This window comes from Enhydra lutris, unplaced genomic scaffold, assembly GCF_002288905.1.
Source record: "Enhydra lutris kenyoni isolate GAN:26980312 unplaced genomic scaffold, ASM228890v2 scaffoldscaffold17, whole genome shotgun sequence".
Taxonomy (NCBI): domain Eukaryota; kingdom Metazoa; phylum Chordata; class Mammalia; order Carnivora; family Mustelidae; genus Enhydra; species Enhydra lutris.
This window is the reverse complement of record NW_019154101.1, coordinates 1,642,796-1,664,085: the sequence shown is the minus strand read 5'-3', so window position 1 is coordinate 1,664,085 and position 21,290 is coordinate 1,642,796. Positions and strand designations below refer to the sequence as shown.

The following is a 21,290-nucleotide window of genomic DNA, read 5'->3' as shown; positions in this document are numbered from 1 at the left end:
TACTTCATGTTATTTTAAATCACTGTAGTTGCTTTTAAGATTATCATTTTTTAATGTAGATAAAATTCCTTTTTCCATCCCTTATCAAAATGAGACAATGGAGGAATACTGAAATTCAGATCACAATTACTGCCGGAGCTAGCCATAAACATCACTTTACTACCTCGCTTTCTTATATCCCACAGTTTAACAAAACAGTATCTCATTTAATTTGGATAACCACTTGATTTCCCATGTTAAATGGAAATATCTGAATCCAAGAAATCATTCATCCAAGGTTTCCTATAGAGAAAAAAAACAAGCCCACCCCCTTGAAGTAGCCGAAAAAAAGAAAAGAAAAAGTTTGCACTGGTTAAGCTTATTTGAATATACCCAGTCCAGGAGAGAAAAGAAAGTAGAGGGAAAGGTAGGAGCGGGGGTAGGGAGGGAGGAGGGGATGGAGGGGAGGAGAGGGGAGGGAAGAGTAAACCTAGAAATTAAGTTTCTCAATTTTGTTGCCCTTTTTCTGACAGCCAGTGAGAAAGCAGACCATTATCTTCACACATACCATCACCTTTGTTTCTTCCCAGTGAAAACATTCCCAGCCTAGGAACATTTGCTCAGGCACTAAGAAATAAATATTTACCATTAGCTGGAATTTCCAGTTCTTAGGCACTGGACCCAGATGGCAACCCCAATGTCCCGCCGTGCCCTGTAAGCAGTGTTGCATGGAGGTACCTCCCCACCAGTCAGTAACGAACCCTTCGGTGTTCAGGATTTAAAGGGCCCATTATGTGTATGCTTTGGGACTACTCAGAAGCATTCTTCCACCTCTCTTGCCTCTAGAGCCAGGAAATAATTGCAACTATGAATAAACATTCACCAGGTACTTACTGCAGGGCACACTCAACTAATTCTCACAACAGCTCATAGGACAGGCACTCATGGTGTTGGCACTTCCTCAGGAGCAAACTGAGGCAGAGAGGCCAGGTAACTTACCAGAATGTTTCCCAAGTGATATGTTGCCAGGGCAGGAATTTAACCTGGCATACATCCCCACACTCATGTTCCCATGTGGAGTCATAATGGCCGATTAGCTCTACATCCAGCACTTTCCCTCATCCCACCCTTGTGGATTTATTCCCTTAAACTATGTAAGTAGATATGTTTCTTCCATTCAACTGTAAGCTTCCTTGACAGCAGTGACCCTGTCTTATACTCATCTTTGAGTTGCCCAAAGTGTCTGGTATAATACTATACACCTAATTTGTTATGTAATATGGATATAAACAGAAAGTCCCGTCATCCTCTTTGCTCTCTAGCAGGGGAAGCTTAAATCCAGATATGAAAGCAACAAAAGGAAATAAGTCAAACTCAATTCTCTTCTCCAGCTATCCTTCAAAAACAAAGGGGAGGGGCACCTGGGTGGCTTAGTCATTGAGTGTCTGCCTTCAGGTCAGGTCATGATCTCTGGGGTCCTTGGATGGACTCCTTGGATGGAGTCCTGCATTGGGCTCCCTGTTCAGCAGGGAGCCTGCTTCTCCCTCCCCCTCTGCCCCCGCTCCTGCTCACGTTCTCTCTCAGAACTCTCTTTCTGTCAAATAAGTAAATAAAATCTTTAAAAAGGGGGAGGGGAAATAACATAATTTATTTATTTAGTTGGCATTTTCCAGACATAGAAAAACAGAATTTATTGCTGGAAACCTGCACTAAATATTCTTGAGGCCAAAGAAAAATGACCTCACGTAGAATTTGAAGCTGTAGAAAGGAATGAAGAATGACAGAAAAGATCAATATGCAGGTAAATCCACATGAACCCCGACTGTGTACAATCATAATAATTATGCCTTTTGGGAGCTAAGAAATGCGTGGTGTTAAAATTCATGACAATAAAAAATGTAATGCAAGAGAAGGATAAATAGAATTAAAGTCTCTTAAGGCCGTTGTGCTGTTTGGATATAGTAAGAAGTACACACTGAGGAAACGTCTCCCATAATTTAAGTGTGCAAGTTGTCATCTCTATGGAACCATTAAAAGTAAAGTAAAACATTTATAACTAACAAGCTGAAAGAGGAGGAAAGTGGAATAATAAAAAATACTTGATTAATCCAAAAGATGGCAAGAAAGAAGAGGGGAAAAAAGAGAGGGACAGGACAAATTAAAAAAAAAAAAATCAGCCAGTAGATTTAAACCCAAATATATGAGGAATTACATAAGAAATGTAACCACGCTCAAATTTTCTAATTAAATGACAAACACTGTCAGACTAGATTTTTTGAAACCTTAAATATATGCTACTTACAAGTCTTTCTTTAAATAAAGCCTCAGGGGAAAAAAAAATCAAAGTAAAAGGATGGAACTAAAGAGAGCATACAATTTGGAAAGCTGTATTAGGGTTTTTAAATAGCTTTGGCAAAGTCCCAGTAACGTCCAACTATTGTCCCATTGCTTTGCTGCTTCTACCAAATGCTGATGCCCTGGATGGGAAGAACGCGTTTGGTTTTGGAAGGCTTCAGAGGCAGACCTCGAAAAATACAACTCATACCTCTGATAAAGAAAGAGGCAGGCAGGTGAATGGATAAGTAAGTAAGTGCAAGAAGCCAATCTGAAAAGGCTACAGGCTGCATATTCCCACTATATGACATTCTGGAAAAGGCAAAACCATGGAGACCGTAAAAAGATAAGTGGTTGTCGGGGGTGGGGTAGGAGGGAGAGATAAATAGGCAGAGCACAGAGGATTTTTAGGGCAATCTCAATATTCTGTATGACAGTTTAATGATAGATATATGTCATTATACATTTGTCCAAACCTATAGAATACACAACTTACTGAGCTCTACGGTATGGACTTGGGGTGATCATTATCCGTCAATGTAGGTTCATCCCCGGTTTAAAAAAAAAAAAAATGCACCATTCTGGTAAGTGATATTGACAGTGGGAGAGGCTACGCATATGTTGGAGAAGAAGGTATATGGGAAATCTCTGTAACTCCCTCTCAATTTTGTTTTAAACCTAAAACTGCTCTTGAAACTTCATTTTTTAAAAAAGGACTTAACAGTACACCCAAAAGTGAGTATTCCTATATAATATTTTTAGTACATAAATAAATTTTTTAAAAAAAGAAAAAGTCAGACTCTGGATGTGTTTAATTAAAAAATGGCTAATAGGCCACCGTGGTTAATGATGGACCAGCTGTTCCTGACAGAGGTAGCTAAAAGGTACCACACCAAGCTAATCCTTTGAGTGGAACAGAACGTGGGTGTTCTCCGGTTCATGAATAGAAAAAAACATTAACCATTTTCAAACATACACATACAGTCATTTTTACACATTAAGTTTCCATTAACTCCTAGGGCCAAGTCTCAAGTCCCCAGCAGTACCACAATACACAAAGAATACAAATCCATCATAAAGTGGGAAGAATAAGTCTTGATTATGTCCCCGCATTCTGTGTCTTGTTTGACTGAACTAATCTCAGAGATAACCTGCAGACAATTACATACTGTGCGACTAATAAGAGCTGGAAGCCAGAAATCCATGCTCATTGGCTATTCCAGTTAGAGTCAAGAGCTGGGTCCACAGTGTTGCTAGACAATGATGGGCATTATTAAAACACGGACCGAGAAACTTAATATTGGCTTCTTAGCCTCCGTCATCACACACAGGCTACACTAGGACCACAGAGAAAGCTGTAGGATGCATTGATGCCACTCTCCCTTGAAAAATAAATAACAAAATAGATATTAGAATCTTGTTGGATATAGACCAGATAAGAGGAAAGAACTGAAGGGTACAAGAGTTTGGCACTTGGGGACTATGTATTTTGTTTCGCTTCTCCTTCACCATCTCCATGATTTTTGTTATGAATCAGTCTCTTTCTTTTTTTTTTTTTTTTAGGATTTTTATTTATCTGACAAAGAGAGATCACAAGTAGGCAAAGAGGCAGGCAGAGAGAGAGGGGAAAGCAGGCTCCCCACTGAGCAGAGAGACCAATGTGGGGCTCGATCCCAGGACCCTAAGATCTGACCTGGGCTGAAGGCAGAGGCTTAACCCACTGAACCACCCAGGAGCCCCTGAATCAGTCTCTTGATCAGTCTCCTCTGCAGAGACTTTGAGCCCACCTTTCCCAGCACCTATAACACGGCCTGGAATAAAGCAGGTGCTCAGGAGACATTCATGGACCGCAACAGAATCATCAGGGAAACATACAAGTCATGTGCTTCAGTCAATACTCTACCATCATCACCACCCCCTCCAAACAAGAAGTAACCCCGAAGACGAGAACCAGACTCTAAATACTGAGTGTACAACCGAAAAATGAGACAGACTTGCAGAACACAAAAGCGAAGTAAATCTTAGCAATTTTGAGGGGTGGGGGACCAAATCTGACCCAACATCACAAACCTCAGTCAATCCTAACAAGGAAGAATGGATTGGCACACAAACCGCTGTCTGCTCTCCCGAAACCGCAATGAGGAGGGCCTTGCTCTCTCAGTTTAGCACAAACAAAGCCCTACCTATCCTTTCTCGGGTGCCCCTTCAGCTCAGTCATCTGAAGAAATACTTTAAATCACAAAAGTAATGTGTTTTCATTGCAGAAAATAATAAAAAAGAAAAATCACTTCTAATCGTACCACCTGGATTTAGTACTAGAACGTGAACATTTATGCTTTTTCATTTCCCCATGCTTTTGTTTTCCCATGGTTAGATTTATACTGAGATACCTCCTTTTCCCTTAAAAATTCATTATGATCATCTTTCCACTTTATTTTTTTAATCTTTTTTTTTTAAGATTTTATTTATTTATTTGATAGAGATCTCAAGTAGGCGGAGAGGCAGGCAGAGAGAGAGTAGGAAGCAGGCTCCCCGCCAAGCAGAGAGCCAGATGTGGGGCTCGATCCCAGGACCCCGGGATCATGACCTGAGCCAAAGGCAGAGGCTTTAACCCACTGAGCCACCCAGGCGCCCCTCATCTTTCCACTTTATCAAGTATTCCATGTTAACGAAATCCTAACATTGCATCAACCACATTCTCCCTTTCTTATAAGTATTGTCGAAAAAACAGAATGGCTTATTCTCCAGGATCTCCATCCTTCTTCAGGTCTTCTGCTCATCCTACCAGCTCCTTCCTTAAAAGTCAGCATTCCAAGGCAGCCCATTCACGTTTGAGCCATACTTCTGATACCGTCCTCAGGAAGTCACAAAACACTGGTGTGTGCCTTTGCATGTTTACCACCCATCTATTCATAAATATTTTTTTTCTGAAATTCCATATCTCAAAGAAGTTAAAAATAGGCCAGGAGTTCAAAGACCACTTTTGGCATCAATTAACACCTGTAAATTTTATCCAGTCACTTAAATAAAAGATCCTCCTGATGAATGTTTCCTTCCATAGTGAAGAAAGACTACAATGTTGGTATAAAAAAATAGAAGCACTTGGACCTCTCAAATATATAAAATTGAGTCCCTTGATATACAAAATTTGGTACATAATGGTCGTGAATTAGAGTTGATGGGGGAACGTCTCTCTCCAGCTCTTTAGGTAACGAATTTAGAGCCCTGAAAAATAACAGCGACAGAATGGCCTTTTAAATTTTAAGTGGGGTTTTATCAGGTCTCGGTGGCAACATTTCCTTTACTTTGGGAATTTATTTGGAAACTTTAATTGAAGTTTGTGAGACATAGAAGTCCATACCCAAACTTGTACTTAATGGATGGCCTTTCAGGGATGCATACCAGGATTAAGGAAAGGCTAAGAAAAACCAGTTATGCTTTGATCATAACTACCATTTAAAAAACACCTTCACTGCATCAGGCATCCCATGTAACCTAATCTTAATTAGCCTATAAGGTTGGCTTACACATGAGAAAATGGAAGCAGAGAAAGTTAAGTGACTTGCCCTTAGTAACCCAGCTAATCAGTATCAGAGCCAGGATTCAAATCCAATGCTGTCAGGTTCCAAAGCCAAAGCTAAGTGACCAGTTACTTAAGTCACCACTATTAGTAAATCCCCCTCTCCTGGGTCCCGTCACTTCCCATGTGATGGGCAGAATGAACAAGCCCAAGAAGAAGGACCGATCAATCCTGTTACCCTCTGCTGTGAGCACCACCGCCATCCTCAGAAGGTTAAGACTGAGCGTCTCTAAACAACATCACAAGAAGTATCCTGGGGGCATTGGCCGGGGAGCGGGAGAGGGGGTGAGAATAGGAAAAAAGACAAAAATAAAAATCTTCCTTCTTAGATGTGTTCCAAGTGTGTTATGCAAAATGAGACTGTACATGAGATAACAAGATGCAGATCTGGCCGTACAGTCTGATGCTTGAACGTACCCCAAACACGGTGATTCTCAACTTTGTTCATCAGCATTATTTAGGCAACTTTTTCAAATGGTGATTTGTGGTCCTTCCCCTAGAGATTCTAATCTGACTGGTCCACAGTAGGGTCCAAGGAGCAGAATTTTTTTAAAGATTCTAGATGGGGATGCCTGGCTGACTCAGCCAGTTAAGTGTCTACCTTCTGCTCAGGTCATGATCCCAGGGGAACTGGGATGGAACCCCACATCAGGAGAGTCTGCGTCTCCCTCTCTCTCTCTCTGCCCCTCCCATCACCTGTGCACCCACTCTCTCTCTCTTACTCCCTCAAATAAATAAGTAAAATCTTTAAAACAAATCCAAGTTTAAAAAAAATAAAGTTTCTAGATGATTGTAACGGACAACCACTGAGAACCACAGCCCTCGAAGGGAAATGTGTGTGAACCAAAAGACCTAATACCTGTATTTTTCCTTATTATATATCAAGGAGTGAAAGGTTAGTTGGAAAGACCAACAACTCAGGTACAATACCTGGGCCGTATCTTCCATCAGTCCCCGAATCTTCTCCACTACGTCGTTACGCCGGTGCTGGCGCAGGGCGCTGATGAGCTGGGCAAGACTGGCCTCAGGCCCCCGGATGGTCCAGTGCTGCAGGGCGGCATAGGCCCGCTCATGGTCAGCTGTGTACCCGTTGGAGAAAGCAGCCACTTCTCTCTCACTGGCATTGCACAGAAACTGGTAGATGTCCTTCCACTGGCTTCCAACCTGGGCTGCAACGAGTTTCAGGATGTCAATCCCTAAACCAGAAAGAAAATAAAATTCAGGACAAATCCAGGCACAGGAGGGAAGGTCTTTATATATATAGCTATTCTATTCTAATGGATTCAAAAAAGAAGCACGTTCTCCCATTGTTGTCGGTCAAAGGAACGGACTACCTTCTCTAAGCACTTAGCATCCGAAGCCCCTCCTGGGGACTAACTGGGTTCCCTCCTGCAAAGTTCACTTCCTGAATGCGGGGTGAGAAGAAGGACCAATCCTGGACAATATACAGCCCCCGAAAAAGCTGTTTGGAAAGCCAAACCCGAACAAAATAATCAGTGATTCCTTTGTTACTGCTAAAAACAAGAGTAACCCAATAGAGGCCCCCAGACCAAAAAAAAGTGGTGATTTCATGAAATTAAGGAAAAAGTAAACCACAAATTAAAACCGGCATGGAGTTGATCCAACATTGTCTAGTTACGTAAAGGGTCTTCAGATTCTAGCAATAATGTCCTTTATGTCAACCGACAGTACCCAGCCATTCCAGCCCCAGGGAGGCACTCCTGCAGGACTTCTAGCTCCTGGTGCTCTAATCCTATGCTCAACAAGCAACTTTCTGATCTATTATTCAGTCTCATAAACTGACCTGTACAGTTATAATGGAGACAACAACCCAAATGACAGTATAGTAACAATCACGAGAGTCTCCTGGGTTTTATGTTAAGGCATTGGCTCTTGGAACATCTTTATAAAGCATTAACATTCCAAGTGCACAGATAAGACATAACACCTAGAAAACTAGTGATTTGCCCAATATCGCAAAGGGAGCTGGGTGGGAATGCAAGCCAACCCACTGGATAGTGTACTGTCATTCTGTCATCGAGAGCTGATTTTCTAGATATTTTCACCAACAACTGACGGGAGCACTTGTAACTGTCACTTGTAAACTGGGTCAGTGTGGGTCTGCAGTACTCAGATCTGATGAGTGCAGTGTGCAATGCCAAATCCAATCCCGAAGCTGCAAGCTCAAGAGGAACCCTTGGCACAGACCCTCTGTGAGGTACGGCTTTCCCTGAGTGGCACGCTGTGGTGTCCTCCTCTTCACAGCACCTTCTCTCTGCATCAGACACTGGCTTTGCCCAAACTGATACATGCGGTCATAGAGAACCTCACGGCACGGGATCTGGCAGTTTACCACATGACGGGGTGGGGGGCGTGGTGAGTCCTCTCAGCCAATACCATGTCTTTGAATGACGCCATACCCACATGCCCAGATACCAGAGTTATAATAGTTAACAATGTCTTTAAAACACTAACAATTAAAAAAAAAGAGTCAAGTTTCCAAGTGAAGGGGGGAGGGCGGGGAGAAAAGAGAATAAAGAAAAGCTTCCTATTATAGAGAACTAAATTTTTCAATTAACTAGAGGGGAACCAGGGGAGAACAATCTTTTTTTTGCTCCCTTCAGTTGTTGGTGAAAATATCTAGAAAATCAGCTCTCGATTTTTGCCTAAGAAAAGAGCAATGCTAATTTCAGAAGTTTCTTTGGAAATGGAGGACCTGGTGTTTCCTCAACATAAATCCTCACTCTGCGATGCCAACCTGTAAAGGTGGATGACCTCCAAGAGTGTATACACATCCTGAATCAACCACCCACAAATGGCTACTGAAAACTAAGTTCCTAGGAGAAGGCTGCTTCCTTGTCAACTCTAAGAGTAGAATGCCACAGAGGGAAGCACTGGTGCACTTTTCACATGATTTTCTCTGGCAGTGTTAAATACACTTGAACTAGCTGCTTTTCAATTTTCAGGGCAATGTTTGGCCAGATACAGAGCTTTTGATTTCAAGCAACAGGCTCTTCTTAAAAAAATAAAAATAAAAAAATAAAAATGCCATGTCCTACTTGAAACCCTGCAGGTAATGTTAAGGAACAAACTAGCAATTTGTGACTGATGTGGTAGGTTCTTCCAAATACCGAAAGGCATGTTAGTCCCTGAATCCTAATTTGGGTTAACTTGACGAAGGCCCACAGTGCCTTACATGAAAACATGACTGCATTTTCTTGTACATGGGACCTTTGCTTAAATCTTCATAATGCCAATCACAGTGTGGCTTTGGGCAAACCACTAACTGTCATGTCCATTTCCTCATTTGTACAATGGACATACTCACTACAGTCCCTGGGGATGAGCTGATTAACATTTTCTATAGACTTGATTTATTTTTAGAAGTACCCCATCATTATAAATGATCCATATACTGAACACTAAAACTTAAGACTAAATGCATTTCTGAGGCAAATACCCAGCCTTTATAGAGTAATTACAGAGTTTAAAGGGCTCAAACATAACAACAGTTCCCTCTTCCAAAACCCAGTATTTATACTTTCTTTTCAGCCACAAAATAAAGAAAAAAGAGGAAAAAAGAAAAACACGAAGAATGGATACAATGAGATCTTCCATCAACCAACACTGACTGGAAGCTAAATTTAAGGCCCACAAATCAGGTCTCATCTTATTTTTTTATTATGAAAACACGGAGTCAATGCGCAGAAACTGCCCCCAGGTCGGCAGTGTTCTCCACACCCCCTCTCATGGCACAGTTGATAAATCCAAAGATGCAGAGAGAACGGCTAGAGACAGCAGCCTTCCAACATGGCTCAGGGTCCCAACAATGCAGCGGGGGAGGGGCCCCTGAGTGTGCTGTTCCTTGTCCCCACCCACCAAAGGGGAACGAAAAGCTTGCAAGATATTTCAAGAATATTTGTTGAACAGTCACCGCAGGTTATTGGGTTTGCTGGACTGATAACCTTTACAAAATTCTAATACAGAAATAATTTATCCCCAAGAAAATCAAGTAATGCCAATGAAACAAAATTTGTTGGGCTCTGAAAGTGTTCTTTGTTCAGAAAAAAGTTTTAGGCAAAACTAAAGAATACAACTACAGAGAAAAGCAGGAAGATAATTAAACCAAATTAAGATAGTAACCCGGGGGCGGCGGAGGTTACTGGGTAAAGAAACAGAAGGGACTTTAAAGGGGGTCACAAGGTTCTATTTGCTAAACTGGATGCTGGGGAAATGGGTCTTTCTTTTATCTTGTTACTTTATGATTGGTTCAAGGTCAGCTAGCTAGTTAATGGTACCTCTGTTGGCGGTAGTGAGGAGCTTTATTACGCTGGGATAATAAATGCACTTGGGGTTGGATATGGTGTGTATGCTTTCTCCTGTCCTGTTATTACTGACCAAGCAGATGTTGGGAAAGTTTTCTCTGGGACTAAAAAGTTTATTTCTTTTCTTTAAAATTATAGCATGGTACCCTTAGCGGGGATAAAAGAGAGACAGGTCAAACTTTTTCTGTAAAGGGCAATAGTAAACGTATTAGGTTTTGAGTATAGGGAGGTCTCTTGCAATTCCTCCTGCAATACGAGATGGTTCACCAAGATGATAGTTCACCAACCCCTGAAACTTGCAATTTTAAGCGACCATCGCTAAATTATCAAATTGCATAAAGATTTAGAAAAGCATTGTGTTAAAAAAAAAAACCACCCTTACACACACACACAAGATAATGCAAGCTCCTGCCCCAATTATGACTGTGACGTGAGGGTGAGGGAAATGGAGACCAACTCTCTGGCTGCCAGAGTGCCCCCATCACCTGCTCCATCAGAGTTCCAAGTTTTCATCCAGACTAGAGACAGATGTGTTGAATCCATCTGACTCCTTTACCTGAAAATGAAGCCAAATATCTTTTTTCTTCGGTTAAAAAAAACACATCCCTCAACCCACCGAAATGCAGACATGGGTGTGTAGCTTAACTTTGCTTTTCCTGTGATGTCAGGTCCTAGAGCTCCAAGAAGGAGTCAAGCAAGCCCTCATCCACGAGACGCTATTCTCACCAGGAGTTGCATGCAAGAAGGTGGCCCTGGCCCCAGGATTGAGCTTTTGAATTGTAAGGTGCTGGTTGTGGAAAGATCATGAACTTGGCCATCACGAGATATGGTTTCAAATACCATGACCTGTTAGTCATGATCTCTAAAGTTTCGGCATCCACATCGATAAAAGGACAACACCACCTGTCCTCTCATAGGGTAGGAAAGGTGATTTATGGGATCAGTTAGTAAAACTGGTAAGCCAAGAGCCTGAGTACACACCGCTTTCACTTCCTCCATCCCCTCCATATCTGCACAGACAAGTCGTCGGGGCAATGGACCTAAAAGGTGGAAGGAGTTTTGCAGAGACTTGGGTTTTAGCGCCAGGACTGTAGGTATGGAATGATAAAGGCAAAAGCCACAATCCTGGCTTGCTGTGCTTTCTGGAACCTCACCAGTACATGTCAAAAGTACCACCACACAGAAAGGCCCCATTCAGAGAAAGGCAAAAGTCCAAGAAAAAGACATGCAGGGTGTCCCATCAGTACTCACTGCTGACACTGCCCAGACCCCTATCAGGGAACATAAGAACAGAGGCATGAAGTCATCGACCGGGCTATTGTGAATGAAACGGCATTTTTCTTGTGCATTCTAAAATACTGAATTAGATAGCATCTGGGTAACAACATTAACTTGAGTCTCATTTTTTTTAAGCTAAATGTCAGCTCCAGTATGCAAAAAAAAAAAAAAAAAAAAAAAGAGTTCCACGTCTTTTCATAAAAACCTGAATTGACCTTTATCATCAGAGAGGGTATTAAAGCTCTTTCCTTTTAGAGATAAATATCCAAAATGAGTGCCTTCCTTAAGAATCCACATTAAAGCCTCACTGGATGAGGGATGAAGGCCAGGGATGACAGAGCCAGAGGAAACAAAGGCCGTCTGTAACACACAACACAGCACCCAGTCCATACTCCACACCCAGCTTCACACAGAACGAGTGCATGGGAGAGTGAGTAGGTTATAAACTCTGTGATGGCCCCAAATTCTCATCATTTAAAAGATTCGAACATTCCCACGGCATCTCCTATACTCGAAATGGAACATTGGTTCTCATTATTCTTCTAGAAAGAGAGATAGAGGGGCAAATAATGAGAAAATTCCCATTGAGGCAATTACTACACAACCTCCTCCCAAGACAGATGACTCCACAGTTACCCCCATGCCGGTTTCTGTACACACAGCAGTCTCCTGTGAGGTACACAAACAACAGGAGACAATGATCTCAAGATTCTCGCCCTTCTATCATCACCCTAATTCCTGCCCCCCAGACATTGCTGTTAATCAGCACACACTGGGGCCTCAGGCTTATAAGCTGCAAGTACAGGGCAGCGCATTCAAAGTACATACACAGCAACAAATGTCAAGTTTGAAATCTGAATACAAGAATGGCTTTAGCCTTCCTAGAATTGATATTCTTCCCAATACAATGGCAATGTCTTCATTGATGACTTTTCTGACCACCCTCTGCCCAATCCCCATGTTGACTTTGACTACCATTATCTCCAGCACCTAGCACATACTAGGAATAGGATGGATGGATGGATGAATCCCTTTTTTGTTAGCTTCCCCTCTTTCCTGATCCCCTACACCACCTTTTATCATCTCAATCTCTATAACTGCAGCCATTGAGAAGCTGGGGGGCCACAGGCCAACACTCCCTTGTCGTGAAGCCATGCCAGATCTCATGTGGTCCCTGATGGGTGGAAGCTGGGCTTCCTGGCACAGGAACCAGTTCTTATGCAAAAGTCTCTCCCTCTGGCGGTGCCCTCTCCCCCATCAGGGTGGCCCACCACATCCATATCAGGCGCCAGAGGAAAAGTCTCCCAGATTCTGCCCCTGCAGAGAGGAGCTGTCTAGACCAAGATCTGTCTGGCCAGATTACACAATAAGTGCTTCTAAGAGCAACAAACCCGAAACATGCGCCTGTGTTTTGTAATAACTAGTATATCATAGGATGATTTAAAAATGGGCTATCAACAGGGATCACTCCCAATGCATCACACAGGAAACTGCTTTATCAGCGCTTGGGAGCTCAGAATGCCCCAAGTTAAAAATAGTCTTTGCCTCATTGAAGTACAAATATTAGAGGAACTGCTTAGACTTCATTTTAACCCAAAAGGTGACTTCTGAAGCTGAATTAATCACTATCTTATTTAAGGTTCAATGGGCAATCATCATAAGCTCAGATGAAGCCCAGAAGCTACTAAAACCACAGTGCAAAGGTCTCATAAAGCTAATGATGGACTGTTTACCGATGACAAGTTCTATCAAAACAATAGACAATTTTCCAGATGGAAAAAACAGATATCACTGAGGCCATGAGGAAAACTAATAACCTCTTATTTCATCCCATGGAAGAAAATAAAAAGAACAAGGTCAAAAATGGCTCCTATCTCCTGGTCTTAGTCTATGTCTGAAGCTATTCATTTATTTATCTAACAAAAATGTACAGAGCAGTGACCACCCTGACACTATTCTAGGCTCCGGGGGCATGGAGGGACACACAACAAAACCAAAGCCTTTCCTTGTCCTGGGGGACACAGGAAGTAATAAAATATTTAGTGATAGATAGTGAGGCATGCTAAAGAGAAAAACAGATCAGAGACCAGGGATGGGAGGGCAGGACTGACATTTTAGAATTGGGGCCTCCTCCCTCCGAGCTAAAAGAAGGCCTCGCTGAGGTAACATTTAAATTAAAAAACACTTAAATCATGCTGAAGTAAGACAGCATGTCACGCAGGTATGTGAGACAATGGACTCCTAGGCAGAGGGAACAGCGGGTCTGGGGGAAGGAAGGGCGTTGGCATTCACAAGGAGGAGCAGGGAGGCCCGTGTGGCAGAAGCCAGTGGGCAAGGGGGAGGGTGACAGGGGTCACAGGCTGAGAGACAAATGCGAGTATGGATTGTTCTGGGTCTTCAGGCTGCTACTCTGGGTGCAACAAAAAGTCACTGGAGACTTTTAAACAAAGTCTCAATGTCTCAGTTTTGAAGGACATCATTTGACTTCCATGTGGACAGGATCATTCTAGATGCTGTGTCAGGAAGACATGGAAAGGGCCCGGGCAGAGGAGGAGCCCACAGACATCCTCCAAGGGAGGGGACTGACTTCATTTGGGGCAGAGGGGTCACAGTGGAAATGAAAGGAAATGGTCAACTTCTGTAAATATTTTGAAGGAAGAGCTGATGGGATTTGCTACCGGGTTTGCTTACTATGGGGTATGAAAGAAAGGGGAGGAGGCTCTCTCTAACATTCTGGCCTGAGCAACTGGAAGGCTGGAGGGGCCTCTTTCTGCAACGGGTGACTGACGTGGGGGTGTTGTTTGGAATTTGGTTTAGACATCTTAGCTGTCAAGCATCTAGACGTCTGGGTTGGTCACACAAGTGAGAGGATATTTGCATGTTGCATCCAGATACAAGAACCAGGTTGGATCTATGCACTTGGGAATAACGAGCAGATGGACGGTCTTTAAAGGTCTGGGTCACCACAGGAAGGAGAGTGTGCAGGCAGAAAATAGGTGCAAGTCCTCAGCCCTGGGGCCATTTACTGTTCACAGGTCAAGTGAAAGAGAAGGCGGCAGCCAAGGAGATGGAGGAGGAGTAGCCAGAGAGGTGGGAGGAGGACCCCAGAGAACAGTGTCCTGGAGGCCAGGGGAAGGAAGTGTTTTGGGCAGAAGGGAATCAAGTGTGTTAAATGCTGGCGACAGGCCAAGCACAGGAAACTAAACTAACAGTTCAGTTACAATCATGTTGTCAGACTCTATAGAAAAGATGCAAGATCGTGGCTAAGATCCTGCCATATTTCACGGATTCTAAGACATCTGAATGTGTATTTGAATCAATGCCTTTTCATAGCTTGGTCACAGTGGGTTTTCTTCCTTAGTGGAATATAAAAAAAAATGGTATGTCACCATCAGTGGTGTCTTAGATCTGATAAAACATAGTAAGAGTCATTATTTTTTTAACATATAAACTTGAACCCAACTACGTTTTAAAAGTTGGCATAACATCAACACACTTAATGTGTCAAATTCTGTGCATAACCTTTGATGTTAACAACCAGTTACTCGTGAAGAACGATCAACAGAAATCTAGAAATTCCTCCTCCTCGGCAAAATCTGCTTACATAACACCTGACCAGGCTGATTCAAGGGCACTCATTTTTAAGAATTTTTTTGTTTCTATTTGTATTTTAGTCCTCTGTGGGGAAAACGCTAATTTGTCTTTCAATACCCCAAACAGCTTAAATTTAAAAGCTGCTAGTTAGGTAAATTACAAAATAAAATATGCATTTAAAATTTAAATACCTTCTCCATAAAGCCTAGAGGAAGACGTTATCAGTGGGCAAGCCTGGGGGGTTGGGGTGGACAGCAGCCTGTGACACCACAGGGCAAACGCCCCTCTCTGGCCACTTTGTGCACGAGATGATGCTTTTTAGGCTACAGTGATAAGAGGAGCTTTTCTCCTGCAACAGTTCTATCCGCTGTATAATTGACAGACATCCTCAGAGGTTAAACAGAAAGGTGCTGTCTGCCGGAAGTGACATCACTGGACACAAAGGTGGAAAAGGCAGCGGGGTGAGGGGTTCATGGGGAAAAAAGCCGCTTACAGCCGCTGGAAAATCATTGTGGTAGGGTAGCCCCTGGGGAGGCGGCAAAGGACACGGGTGGCCTCTTCAGTGAGACATTGTACTCCCTTTGGCCCAGCTTCCTGGTGTTTCTACTTCAAGTTCTCATAGGAAATGTGGGCCGACAGTAAGGTGACCATCTGGAATTTTTGACAAGGTGGCTTCAGGCAAAAAAGGAAGGTTTCTCTGCTCGCAGCCGTCTGCTATCTGAGGCTGGGAAAACCCAAGTTCAACAGATGTGACTTCTGATTAGCAAAGCATCTCTGACTTACTGGTCACAGTCTTTATTTATTACAAGAACCCTTGGAGCCATAAGCCCATTGGGTATCTGGCTTTCGAATTTTCTCCTTTCAAGCAATCGAAGAAAAAAACCGAAAAGCAGGAAATCAGTGTGACTTCTACAAAGGACAACTCTTTACTGATGACAATTTTGTAGTTGTTTTCCTTCAGAACAAGCTGGGCTTTGCTAAGGGCAATAACGTTTTCTTAATGCCGCATAATTAAAAAAAAAAAATCAGCCATAGAAACCTAGCCATTTCCAGCCTCAGGTGATTCATAGGAAATCCAGACTGTAAGAATCACGGGGCAGTATCTAGAGTCAGACTGGCGCCCAAGTTTAAAACCTGGCTTTGCCACTTCCTAGCTGCGTGACCTGGAGCGAGTTACTCCCTCCACCTCAGTTTCCCCATCTGTAAAATGGTAATGATAGTGGCCTACCTCCCAGAGTTATGGAAATTAGGTTAATATTTAGAAAATACTTGGAGCAGGATATGGCGCTCAGTCAGCATGAGATAAGTCTTTGTTGAAGAAAAGTAAACAAGATTTAATGGCAGCAAGAGAGAGACCTTTCTTATAAGGTTAGAAAAATAGATTTCATAATCACAGTATAAGAAGTCATCTTTGCATCCCAGAATCACTTCATGATCTTGCCTATGTCAATACTAAGAGACACCCCACACTGTCACTTTAGGGGGGAAAAAAAAAGGAGTGGAGAAGTACTTATTATCCAATTCCTAACACACTTCATTTGTTCTTCTCTGAATGCTGCATAGAGAAGTTTTCATAATTCAGTTGAAATGTTCTGAGTCATTCCTGAAACCTGATATAAGAGAATATTGATACTGTTCAAATGGGGCATATGGGGCACAGCTTCTGGTTACTGGACATCTGTCCCCTAACCAGTCACTGAAACTTTGGGGAAAGACTCATGCCAGAAACACCATCCCTATTAGACTGCCTCCCTGGAAAGAGGAGGAAGGCTGCAGAGCTGGGAATCCAAGAAAAGGGTTTCCTTCACAAACCCCATAAAAACCAATTCTCCTACACCTGACCCATCCTAAAGGAGGAACCACAGGTTGGGAAGGAAGGAAACACATTTCCTAAACCTATCATTGGAATTCCTAAGGACTAAAACCAAGAACGCTGTTCCTTAGTAAAACCTAAAGACAACGCAGATGAGAAGGGATAGGTTTTGCTTGTTTGCTAGGTAATGTGGGACGACGTCACATATCATCTGCTTGAGCAGTGGCTTGTGGATAGGGGACAAGACAGAAGAAACAAAAGATATATTACCAGAAATTCTCCGTACCTAAAAGGTAGCGCGGGTCAAGGACTATGTCTGAACTTTACACAAGCAAATTATTACTGGTTCTAAAGCAGCACTGTTTCCCCCAAAGAACAGTCTTTACATCCAGATTGGGATACCCATCTTATACAAATAAAGTTATGCAATCGAGTTATGCAAATACGAGGTTTAACCCCCAAGCCAGCTAGTCCACACTTGAACTTCATCTTGGGGTTTCAAGCCTGAGATACGGAGGCAGTTTGGCTCTGGACTGTGTTTAACTTCACCATTCAGTTTTTGCAACAATGAAGGATAGGACTTCAGAACGGAAGATGTTAGAGATACTTGAATCCAAGTCCTTTGTCACATCAGTGAGCACCACCAGGCCCCACAAGCTCCATCCCTTTCCACAGCTTCCCTCTCTGTCAACGGTGGCCCACTGCACTTGTCCCCCGGGCATAGGGTGCTCTCCGCCCCCTATGGCCCCAGGCCACACTATCACCTCAGCAGTGCTCCTCACACCGTGAGGGCAGGCTGGGTGAGCAAAAGCCCTTTGTCTCACCCTCAAGAATGCTGAGAACCAGACGCCATGTGCCACACCGTCAGTTCCCTTCAAGCTCTTCTTGTGCTGCTCAGTCAGGCCTTGAGGCATGTTATGGCCAACGTTCTTCGTATAGATGTTTTCTCTATAGCCATTTTTCCTGGCCCCTGTGACTCACTAAGTCTCACACTTAACGGAGTTCTACTTGTGTTGAACATCAGATACAGCTGTCCCTTACCCTGACATCAGCTCTGAATAAATGCTTAGTACAGCTCAACTTCCTGACTATCCTGTGAGGAAAGGGACAAAGAAAAAAAAAGCCAAGCTGGCAGCTTGATCAATATTACAGATGATCTCATTTGATCTTTAGAAACAACCCCATGAGACGGAGTTCCGTCCACATTCCAGATAGAAAACCTGAGGAGAGGTTCAGTAGCTTGGCATAGTTGCCTAGTGAGGGCTGAGAGTCAAAATCGGAGAGTCCGACCCATCAGCCCTCATCCCTCACAGCACCATGCTGCCTCCTGGGCTAAGCACAACGTTACCAACCCCGTCTTTCCTGAGTTTTGGTTGCTTCTTTGAACATACATCTTTTGAATATGTCTTCCACCAACTCCTACTTCCCTTCATGGCATCATAGAAAAGGAGAAAATGGAAATAATGGACAAATGTGTTACAACAATATATTTGCAATAGTCTAGGCTTCAACTGTCTGCCCACATCCCCGCTCCTCCTCTTCCAAACACTGGAGGGATACAAGTGAGCAGCGGTGTTGCACACTCGTTACCAACTCAGAATTCAAGGCCAATTGCCTGAGTGCCAGTCCTGGCTCACCATGTACTTGAGGTATGATCTTTGTCAGGTCATGCAACCCTTCTGTGCCTTCTACATTCTTAATATGTAAAATGGGCATGATCCTGACATTAGAAGGTTGTTCTAGGAATTAAATAAGAAAGTACCTATAACCACAGAATAGTGCCTGGGACACACTAAGCATTCAATAACCATGAAGTATTATTTCTCCCTCTTCCCCCAAACCAGTGTGTCAATAATAAGGCTTTACACAGATTCCCTTGGAGCAATTTGCTTAGAGAACAATTCTGGACAAGTAAAACGAGTTCAAGTCAGAGAATGTCAAGAGCAACCAGGAAGGTGCTCGAGTTCCTGAAAGACAGGCTAAGAGGGTATAAAGAAAGGATAAATGAAGGGGGGATGATTCTGCCTCTTCAAGGTCAAGGTGGGAATGTTCCGCGTAGACTTTAAGAGCTTTAAGCATTTCTTTACTTTCACCTGTAGCCCAGATCTAATTCATCTCCAGCCATCAGCTCCTTCACTTCTCCCAGTCTGAAATTACCCAATTAAGATAATTAATTAAGCTGAACACCACCACCACCTCCAGCCCCCACTGAATGACCACCTAGCGGCCATCAGCATTCCCATGAAGGCAATCCAGGGAGAAACAAGCCAGAAGATTTCCCCTCCGAAACATGCCTTCATCTTTCCCTCATTCACTCCTGAGTCCCTGAGGCCAAAGGGCTAACTAAGTTCTTGGGTCCCACAGCCACAGCCTTCAGTAGCCTCACAAGCAAACAGCCTCTCCACTTTATCATTCAAGAAACTGGAGTAAATGCTTTCAAACCACAACAGCCTTTGTACTGGGCAAAACCTTGTAGTCCTCTGAGCAGAGAGGCAACATGGAAAATATAAAAATCACCGTCCCAGGAGCTAAGTTATGGCCACATAACCCTGGGCAAGGCACTGTTCTTCCCTGAGATTCAGTTTTAGCTTCTGTAAAATGATGGATCAGACACATACACACACAAAACACACACACACACACACAAAACACACACACACACACACACACACACACACACACACACACACACAATTCTCCATGATCTCCAACTTGCTCTCCAACTTGAAGCTCTCCCCAAAGAAACTAAAACAAATACCCTTTATGTTACACTAGAGCCTAGTCCTAGGACAGACAGTACCTTGAACTTGGTGTTCACATACATGTAATTAAATGAAAAATAACAGAAGTTAAGCAGTTTAATAATGAGTCCTGTTTGAAGTTTCCTTATCTTCTCTTTTCTTTTTGCTGTAGGATTCCTTAAAGGTGAACCTGGTTACAAACAGGAAAATTTACTTCAGATCCTATCGTCCCCTACTTCAGCCAAAGAATCAGGCAGATTGACCAGTGAGTTTCTCTTTAGGAAAACAATTCAACATCTGGACAACTCTCAAACAGGAGATAATACAGCAAAAGACCATAAAGAGAGAGAGAAACATGTAACTAAGATGGAGAACAGCTCCTCTTCAGTCTAATATCTCTCACAGAACTTTTCCCTGAAGAAATTCACGGCTGTCTTAGCTAAAGACAAATCCTGTGGACAGTAAAATAAATTCTTTCTGTAACGCCCGCCTTCCACTCTTTTTTTTTTTAAATTAATTTGTTTATTTGACCGAGAGAGATCACAAGTAGGCAGAGAGGCAGGCAGAGAGTAGAGGAGGAAGCAGGCTCCCTGCTGAGCAGAGAGCCCGATACGGGGCTCCATCCCAGGACCTTGGGATCATGACCTGAGCCGAAGGCAGAGGCTTTAACCCACTGAGCCACCCAGGTGCCCTCCGCCTTCCACTCTTATATGAGTAACATTTTCCCCCATCCTCAAGGATTATCTTGTAAAAGTTCAAGCATAAAGTCCCAATGAATTACAAAGATACATGGATCTGTGGTAAATGTGTAATTTAAGAACTTCTTAAAAAAAAAAAAATTTACTTGACAGAGACTGAGAGAGCGCAAGTAGGGGGAGCAGCTGGCAGCGGCAAAGGGAGAAGCAGCCTCCCCACTGAGCAGGGAGCCTGATGTGTGACTTGATCCCAGGACCCTGAGATCATGACCTGACCCAAAGGCAGATGCCTAACTGACTGAGCCACCCAGCTGCCCCTAAGAACTTCTTTACAGGGGAGAGCAACACTGACACTAACAAGCTAATAAGAACTAACAAGAATACATGAAAGTGAAAGAGGGTTTCAGCACAGTGAAGGTCTGAACTTCTTTCCTTAGACTGAGAGGAGGGTACTGCCTGAACATGTGTATGCTAGAAGCCGCCCACCCCTGACAGCTGGATGTGAGCCGCTGGCTTCCCGCCAGCCAGTACGAGTGGAGTAACTTTTCCAAAGCAGGAAAGCATTTACGAAGTGTGTCCTCCTTGTGACCAGTGCAAAGCTGTTCTCAGGAACTCTGTTGTGGCTGGGGTTTCCTGGCCCATAGGAGGAGACCACGGTCTCCCTCTGCATAAAAATTCAGAAATGCACGAGAGCCCTGGACACAGCTTTTCCACTGCAATCGAGGTGACACACTTGAAGGGACTGAAAGACCGAGAAGTAGTTTTCTAACCGCTGCTTAGTCTCTACCATGCTACCAAAATGTCTCACACTCTCCCTGAAAGCTCGCACTGTTACTGCACGTTCTCCTGGGCCTCCCCAGTTGTGTGTCCTGGCTTAAGTGGAAATTTTTGCTGCCACGACCTTACTCTCATGCAAGCAGGAGGGCAAGCTCTCCCGTGCGGCAGCGAGCA

General features: G+C 43.3%; 1 protein-coding gene across 1 annotated transcript in view; it reads right to left on the bottom strand.

Annotated features, from left to right (window-relative positions):
- Positions 1-21,290, bottom strand: part of LOC111147813 (TNF receptor superfamily member 21) — a 67,078-nt gene that overhangs the window by 15,119 nt on the left and 30,669 nt on the right. The window contains exon 4 of the mRNA XM_022504060.1: positions 6,824-7,089. Coding sequence (XP_022359768.1) covers positions 6,824-7,089 — 266 coding nt within the window. The remainder of the gene's footprint in view (positions 1-6,823; positions 7,090-21,290) is intronic.